The following is a 9,611-nucleotide window of genomic DNA, read 5'->3' on the forward strand; positions in this document are numbered from 1 at the left end:
AGTATCACACCATTCCATGAAGAGTGCATGAATTTCTGAGCCCCCGGCCCTCGTTTGTACCGTAGCATAGAAAACTCTGCAGATTTAACCCACACTGATTCGTTTTTCCTCTAAGTCTCGCAATATGTTTCTTCTTTGAGACCAACACACACCGACATTTTTGGAATCTGGGTGATCATTTACTACCTACGTCCAAAGACACGGAGAGAGCTTTTGTCTGTGTTAGTCTTCTGTTGCTTTTTTTTCGTTCTTAAAAGGTAACAATATCAATTGGTTCTTACAAAAGTTATCATCACCTCAATGATCGATGCCCTCTTTTTTTTTTTTTATTAGATAATTCATTCATTAATTCCTGGTGGGATGATTATAATAATAAAGTTTGTAATTATTAGCGTGGAAGATCTTTGTTCAATTTCGAATGGCAACATCGATCACTCCAAAGAGGCATATGGTATGGGGATAATGAGAAATGACCCCAACACGTAGAAAAAGGTCACACTTATTTTGACCGTAGAATCTCTTTTTCTTTTTCCTTTCGTATTCAATTGCGTAATTAAACATGGCCCAAAAGGAATTTCATAATTAACAATCAGTGTTTGTATCTTGCATCATTCTGCTGAAGAAGTTCTAGAACAGTCACTCAGCTCAGTTTGGTCGAATATAGAATTGCATGATTTTGAGTGAGATTTTGGCGTCTTCTTACCAATGGTTACATTTGGCTTCCACTTTCAACCTCAAAACAACAAACACACATGTGCGACGTCCTATCTTATGAATCTAATAGATAATTACAACATCTTATGTTTGACCCTTGACTCATGATGTCTAATGTTTTATTAAAATTTCTCCCTCTTCGCCCTTTCCCCTCAACTTTGCACACATTTCTTGTTTGTTATATGTAACCAAATTACTTGTTTGATTTCATTTCTTATTTCATGTCTTATTCACATATTATTTCTTAATCCGAAAACAGAAATAAATGTTTTCTATCCTTGCTCTAGAAATTGTATATATGTGAAAACAGAATTTCAAAACTCCAAAACAAAAAACTACTTTCACGTTAGTAAAATAAAAAAAAATAACATAACAATATCATGGTAATAAAGAAATACACAAAAATTAAATTAATGAAAGTTACATAAATGATGCATGAAAAGTTCTATTGTAATTATTTTGTATCTATCATCTATGGCATGTATCATCACGTTAATTATTAACATAAGAAGGATCTTAAAGGGAAAAAAAATTACCTATTTCTATTATATGCTAAAAGTAAGATATGAAGAGCTTTGTCGGAAGCAAAATTTACCACGATTGAGGAAAAGTAATTAAAGAGTAGCTCCAGTGCATTAAATAACTGTCGCACTCAAGTTTCCAAGAATTTCACATTCTAGAAAGAGTGAGGGTGAGTAGGAATACTTAACTCCAGCACTGGCTAAGGCTGGCTAAAGTACTCACAGTGACTAAAGAGAAAAGAAAAAGTTAAAAAAAAAAAAAAAAACTTAGTAAGGAGGAAAGAGTTGCTTACAATATGGTGTCAGACGCTAGCTTAGGTCTTTTCCTTGAATTATCCTATTGGTATATCATGTCATGTCCACTCCAAGATGCATGACAAACATTCGTATCACAAACGGCTAGTAACATGCAGCATGGGATATATATGCATGCTACTATGCTTTGCATTAAGAATGTTTCACAAATTGAGAAAAAAAAAAAACTTGTATAAAGTGCTAGCTCGAACATGAAATTTAAACAAACTTATCCCGAGATATACTACCTTGGCTAAAGCTAACGTGGAGTGGAGTGGCACATTCTTTAGTACTGTAAACAACATAGCTTTTCTTCTTTTCTGATATTTGTGCTAGATCGTGCTAGCCGAATCTGATAATCGTATGTAGGAAAAAACTAGTGTGTGTGTGTGTGTGTGATAGTGTTGAGTTAATTCTAGCTAGCGCTTATAAATATATAATAAACAAAAAAGTGTTAAGTAAATAAATTACTTAGAGAAGAAGTTTTGTACCGATCGACATGAGATCACAAGGTGTCAGATAGCAGAAACACAAAACATTACATGCACACACAGTTATACAATTAAAGCAAGCCCATGTATATAGTACATAAAATACTCGACTGGATGAAAAAAAAACAAAAAAAAAAAACATAAACACAAATCAATGACCGGAATTGCAATTACAAGAAGAGAAGACATCAATTCTACCATGTCTGCGTTAATTTCTGTCAACTGATGATAGTGAGAACTTGGAATGAAGTCAAGTCGAGGGTGTTCAGTATAACACATCCAAATCGTTTGAGAATTTCTCTGATCCATCAAGGACATAACAATTCCGGTGATGTGGTTATTGACCACATACACGTTATATGTTCAAAGTTACAAGAGATGAGTAGCAGAAAAAGAAGCAAGACCTGACATATCAGTCCATGAATAGTACTGGTTATTTTCTGAGACATTATTGAGTGTTGATCTTGACAAATTCAAAGCCCCACTTTCCTCCATTTTAACCGATGGCATCTGAGAAACCCTGGAATTCGTTGTTATGTCACCACCAAAACCAGAAGGTGTTTCGTTAATACCTTCATTTTGAAAAGGGTATGAACCAGCTGAAGTTGATTCAAAACCATTAAAGAAAGGAACCTGCTGATGCAAGCGCCACTGATCCATTCCTCCACCAGCAGAAGAATTACCAATCTGAAACCCCATGTTCTCGTTCTGTCCGTGAATCTCACGCAACCCAAGACCCATGTTTCCAACAGCATAACGATTAAGGTTCTGAAGAGAAGCCAAGAAGGGAAGGTTCTGTGGCTGTGGCAACTGATGACCAATCTGTTCATGAGTGGTTCCACCAGAGGGGACTATTGCACTTGTGGAACCAGAAAGTGTTTGTTGTTTCTCCGATGATGCTGGAGACTTAGAGCGACTACTCCTCTTGTTCTTCTTGTTCCTACGGCACCCTCCACCCACAGGAACGTTTCTTAGGGCACCCCCTCTTGTCCAATAGCGCCTACAAGTCTTGCAGAAGTGGCGTGGCTGAGAGAGGCTATAGTTGTTGAAGTAGCAAAATTTAGTGTTGGTGGAATCACAACGTGGACACTTGAGAGCTGCTTCTGGTGGTGGTAACTTAGCTAGCCTAGCTCGATCTGCCATGGAACCTGGCCTGATTGAACCCACAGAACCTCCCACATGAGATTGATGTGGTGGCAAAGGTGGAAGAAGCTGAGTGTTGTCACCACCATTATTATTTGCTTGAGGATGGTTATTTGGTTGCTGCAAAACACAGATCAAGAACAAAAGGAAAAGAGAGGAAAGAAAGAAAAAAAAAGTTAATTATATGATGGAAATTGGATACAAAATCTGGTATATTCAGGGAGATATTACAAGGAATAGGAATAAATTATCTTTTGCAATTATATACATTTTTAAAAACTTTATTTTTAGGGTTCAGAAGCTGTGGCTGAAAATTGAGGAAAAACTTATTACCTGCTGCCAATTGGGAGGATCTACAAAGACTGGAATAGAGGAGAAAACCATGGCGTTCAAATGCTTTTATGTTTTTTCTTTTTATAAAGTTTGATGGCTCTTTAGGGAGATGGTGGAGAATCCACACCAAGGGAATACCAGAGAGGAGAAAGAAAGGGAAAAAGGAGCTTAAAGGAGGAGGAGGGTGGAGGGAAGAAAGCAGGAAGAGGCTTTAATTTCTCTTTACTTTGCGCTTATTCCCTCATCTTCTTTTTGTTTTATTTATTTTTTAGGGTTTTGAGTAGTAGTGGACGAAGTTTCTTAACCTATAAGCTTCTTCTTTTTTTTTTTTTTAATGGCTTGGTCTGTAAATTTGTTCAGCAAAAGGGGATAATGGCTCCCATGCATGGGAGAGAAATTTTAATAAAGAAAGCTATATGCATGATTATACTGTATATATGGGTGTGCGTGGCAACATTGCTAATCGCTGTCTATTCATGGATGATGGTGGAATCAGCTTACATAATCAAATAAAAAGATTTTTAAGCTCAACTATCTAGCTGACAGATTGACATGTTCCCAAGCACATTATTAAATTAATACTCAAACAACCATAATGAAATAAAATAAAATAAAAATAAAAATTATGGACATCACACGTTGGAGTAAGTCTTATAATTCAGACACTTATGAAGCCTAAGTACTGATTAAAGAACCCTACGCTTTCAGTTCATGTACACATGTATTTTTTTTTTTTGGTAATTGATTACATAAATAAATATATATTTAAAAAATATGAAGAGTACTCCAATTCATATAATAAAAGGTTCAGAAAAACGAAGTATATTCAGAACTGAGTGATAAAGTTAAACTAAACGAACCGTGCACCGTAAAGGCGACCAACACCAATCCGAAAAAGTGAATCTATCCCCTACAATTATCAATGACTGGGGAAGTACTAGATGAGAAAAAAATGGAAAGAAGGTAAAATAATTCGTTCACTCATTTAAGAGGCTGACAGGCAAAATATAAATACATTTATAGCTTCAAATGCATATATGTCACAAAAGGGAGGTCTTTCAATCATTGAATAATGTTGGATTATTTCATTAAGCTTTGAAGTTTAATTTCCTGAAAATGAATTCTTCTGTTATTTCCTTTTTTTTCTATCAAATCATTTGCAAGATGAAAGAATTGAAATAAGAGAAAACATAAAGCTATCAATTAAAAAAAAGTAAAATAAGATTTTTGAAGCAAAAGTTTCAGTAATTTTTACATGCATGTACTTATGGTATTTTATTAAATGTTAATTTTGTTAATAAAGGAATCATTTTATAAATATATAATAGTCAAATAGAAACGCATTGTGTTTAGATATGTATCAATTTTCACTCCTATCATTTTGCGTCTGCTGATGAAACACACCCATTGAGTCACCCACTAATATGTCAGATTTTTTTTCGAAATACGATTTTCCAAAGGATGCGACAAGTGGAGTAATTAAAGAAAAGATGAGACAAGTAATTCAGAAAGAAAGCATGAAAGGGGAAAGAAAGTTTGCAAAATTGTCATATATATATATATATATATATATATATATATATATATATAATGTGTTGTATCATAAATATATAATTGGAGCTAGTCTTTATTAATTGCTAGCTTTACTTTTTTTATAAACTCAGCACCAGTAAATTGAAGGCTTAAAGTTGTGGTCAGATCCTTTTTGGGCACAGCAACAACACTTAAGAGTTGAATACATGAAATGCTTTGTTTATCCAACTTTATATATCAAGAATTAACGAATAACTTTCTAAGTCGCTAGACAAAACCTTCTAGTTGCCTCTTAGCTTTAATGGTTCAATAATTAATACTTCAAAATAGAGGGCTATTGATTAATTAACGTGTGTTCTTTTGTCTATTTATGCCTAGCTTTATCTTTGATGACCTCCTTTTTTCCCGATGCAGAGACCCTCAAATTTGGTAGAGTGAAAAAACAACATATTCTTTTTGTAAGTAGGCCGGAGTCGCACTCGGGAATGAGGAATTAAATGCAACCATGATGTCAATGTCGTTTCTTCATCGATAAGAAATTTTTTTATCTGCTATTAAGCTTCATCATGCGTTAATTCATGCCCTTTTTGGATAACTTAGCATGCACTGTTAATTAGAGGACTACTATTGTTCTGCAAGCTTTTCCAAAAATTATTCAAGAAGAGAGGGGGATCTATATATCCATGACAAGATTTTTGCCCGTTTCTTGTACACATTTTCATGGATTACCATGGAAGATTTAAAGAAAAACTTATTTAATTTCCCAGTGAATTTTCATCCTCAAGAAAAAATTTCGAAGATAAGTTTTCCTTACGAGTTTCAGAATAAAAAAAATAATATTTTTTCATAGTAATACTAATTAAATTTCCATAAATATTATTGTTTCTTAAAAACTATAATTGTTTTTGAACGAAAAACTGCAGTTAAATCCCTAAATAATTATTTGCAGCCAAATTCGAAAAAAATAACATTTCCTAGTAAATGTACATAAGATTTTTTTTTGTATATATATACTACCAAGTAATTTCATAAGGAATTTCTGCAATTCCTTTTGTTGTTGTTGTTGTTAGTTGGTTAATTTCAAATTCACAAGAAGTAGAAAAAAAATTACAGTTTAAGTCAAAATTCCCAGTATTTTTTGTGTAAAACTTACAAAACATCAATAATAATAGTAATCATTTAGAGCAAACTAGCTACAATTTTTTTTTTGCAGATTTCAATATATACAGTGTGATTTGTGAAATGGGTTTATAAAACATGTAAAGAGTATTAAAAGCCATAATATTTTTTTCGTATATTAAATGTATTTTAATTAAATGTTGTCAAATGTAGTCATGCTTAATATGATCATTAATTATCATTATCACTACTATCTTTATTAGGGATGATGGTGATGATCATATTACTTATGAGTTCTCCATGCCTTTGTTAGATTTACTTTTGTTGTGTGTTATAAATATGTGCCCCATTTGTCTTGGTTGAGTGTTTTGTTGAAGGACGAGTCAATAAAAAAAAAAAAGCACTACAAGAAATTCGCTCATCAGCGATGGAATTTTAGCGAGGGAAAATTTCAATCATTAATCACTTGCGAAATTGTAATAGATTTGCGACCGATTTTGTTTCCTCCCTTATACTCTCGTAAATTAGCAATGACTTGTTAAAGATAAATATTCCTTCCATATTCCCTCTCTCAAATATAATAAATTATTTAACGAGTGACTTATTCCATCATAGATCTATCGCCAACAAAAAAAATTGTAAATACAAAATTTAATGTTAGTGAGAGATTATTTGCCTTGCGTTTCCCTCGCAAATTTACGATAGAAATAACTCTCATTAATCTCTCGCAAACTAGGTTATTAGATTAGAGTTATCGTTAGTGAGGGTATATCTCATCACAAATTTGTGAATGATACTTTACCTCGCAAAGCGCAAAAAAAAAGTATTCTAGCTTAACAAAGGATAATTTACCTTAATAACTTTCTTTATTTACAGTTATTTTAAGATGATTTAATTTAGTCTTCTTACATCGCTTGCTAACTACATCCCCTTTTTGATAAATATACTCCAATGTTCCTTTTTAAATCTTAAATATCCATTATATCCTTTTTTTTTCTTAATCTATATAATAAAACAACATACAAGGGAAATTATCTCAATAATCTCCTTTATTTATTGACATCTATCTAAGACAAGTTAATATAGTCTTCTTATAGAAATGTGGTAATTGCATCTCCTTTTTTATAAGTACATTCAAGCCTTCCTTTTTAAATCTTAAATACCTATTATATCCTTTTTTCTTGATCTATCATGTAGAATGAAAATTACCTCAATAGCCTCCTTTATTTACTGACAGCCGGTGCTAACCTTCCTACATGAACTTGCTAATTGCACTCCCCTTTTGATAAGTACACTCTAACCTTCCTTTAAATCTTTAATGCCCATTATATCCTTTTTTCATTAAAGGAGTACACCCCTCTAACCCATTTTCCTTTCCAAAAATACTTAATGGGTTAGGAGACACCAATCAGTCCTGTCCAGGACAAAAAACATTATGAACAACAATTTTTTTTTTCTTTAAGTATTTAATACACTTACATATTATCTATATAATAAATATCTATGTAATAAAATAATGAATAAATTACCCGACTAATTTTTTACACCTATGAACAAAGAGAACCTATTTTGTACTTTCCTTTTTTTTTCATTATCCCCTTCTTTCATTTGTTCTCTCCTTTTCTTTTTCTTCCTTTTTTTCTTCTTTCTTTCATCTCTCTCTCACACACTCTCTCTTTCCTTTTTTATTTTACGTTATTTATTTATTTTTTATTTTTCTTTTTATTAATTTTTTTACAATATTTTTTTAAAAATTCTTTTCTTTTCTTTTTTATTTATATGCAATATTAGTATTAAATGATACAATTTTGACTGAATATTTAATAAATTCATATACAAAGTCTTATTCATTGTTTAGTTCTCTCTCATATTCTATTGTTTATTTTTTAAATAAATATTTATATAGATAAGTCATATTGGAAAAAATATAGGAATGAACATGATTTGTGTGAATGCAAGATTGATTGACTAGAATAACTTTACTCTATATAACAAATAATTATTTTATTATTTATCCTACTCATTTTTCTTAAAATGTTTTTTCTTTTTATGTTGTATTATTTCCTTTTTGTATTTTTTATATTCTACATTTTATTCTTAAAAAATTTTAATATTAAAAATTTATGTTTACCAAAATAATAACATTCAGTTAATATATTTTTATAAAATAATAGTTTGATTCTTTGTTATAGGGCAACCAAATTTAATTAATTTAAATTACTTTATCAATAATATCATAAATTAAAATAGTTTTAGTTATGATAGAGATAAAAAAATATGATTGATGATAGTTTAACACAATTACATAAAAAGGCAACAATAGTATATATATATATATATATATATATATATATATATATATATATTACTTTGGAATCCTAAAAAAATTACTTAGAAAATATTTTTATATAAATATATAGTTAATATATTAAAATTAATTTATTAAATTTTTTTTATTACAATTTTTTTAATTACTTACTCACTATATCATAAATTAAATTAGTTTTAATTTTTTTATTATAAAGACCACAATTATCATTTACGGGAAATATTTCTTTTCTATACCTTCGTGGGTAAACCATCAAAGCTCTTGTTATGCTTATTTAACATAGTTACATATCAAACCATCAACAATATTTATTTTTAATTTGAAATTATATAAAATAAATTTAAATATTTTCATGAATGAAGTTTTTGTTAATTAATATTTATATTGAAATAAAAAATATCATTCATGAAAATAAAATCCTACCCAGAATCATATTAGGTGCAATAAAATTATTTCTTTGAGTATTTTACACAAATACATGTAGAAAACTTGATAACATCATATAAACATAGTTGTCTATCCCAATAGTTAACACAATTGCACATAAAAAAACTCAATAATATTTATTTTTACTTTTAAATATTATAATATCATTTTTAACTAGAAATCATTTTTACATAAAATATATAATATTTTTTTAATTAATTTTTTAAATATATTTGTATTATAAGATATGTTTTTGCTATTTTATTACAAGATAATTATGATTAATTACCCAATAGTATCATAAATTATATTAGTTTTAATTTTTATGTAATATGTAGTAACAATAAAACGTATCTTTGTTACAAAATAGTTTTAAATTACTTACTAAATAGAAGACATAGCTCTAATAAGAAATAATCATGATCAACACAAATGACTTAATATATTTATTATAAAATACTATTTTATTAAATATATTTGATAAACATGATCATTTTTAAATAATTACATAATAAATATTTTAATATTATTTTATTAAATATATTTTTATTACAAAATATTACATACTGAATAATATCACAAATTAAATTAATTGTAATAATGTTGATTTTATTTTTTACATTAATGCGCAATAAATATATTGAAATAAAATTTATTAAGATGGAAACAAGTAGAAATATGAATAGTAGTTTCAATTTCAGTTTCATT

At 29.6% G+C, this 9,611-nt stretch overlaps 1 protein-coding gene across 1 annotated transcript; it reads right to left on the bottom strand.

Moving 5' to 3' along the window:
• Nucleotides 1-2,049: 2,049 nt before the first annotated feature.
• LOC100801154 (dof zinc finger protein DOF3.6) lies at nucleotides 2,050-3,895 on the bottom strand. Its single transcript, XM_006590925.4, has 2 exons — nucleotides 3,497-3,895; nucleotides 2,050-3,283 (listed from the first exon to the last, which is right to left on the bottom strand). Exons 1-2 carry the CDS (start codon nucleotides 3,545-3,547, stop codon nucleotides 2,390-2,392), a joined length of 945 nt encoding a protein of 314 aa, XP_006590988.3. The 5' UTR covers nucleotides 3,548-3,895; the 3' UTR covers nucleotides 2,050-2,389.
• Nucleotides 3,896-9,611: the final 5,716 nt, after the last annotated feature.

This window comes from Glycine max, chromosome 11 (genome assembly GCF_000004515.6).
Source record: "Glycine max cultivar Williams 82 chromosome 11, Glycine_max_v4.0, whole genome shotgun sequence".
Classification (NCBI taxonomy): Eukaryota; Viridiplantae; Streptophyta; class Magnoliopsida; order Fabales; family Fabaceae; genus Glycine; species Glycine max.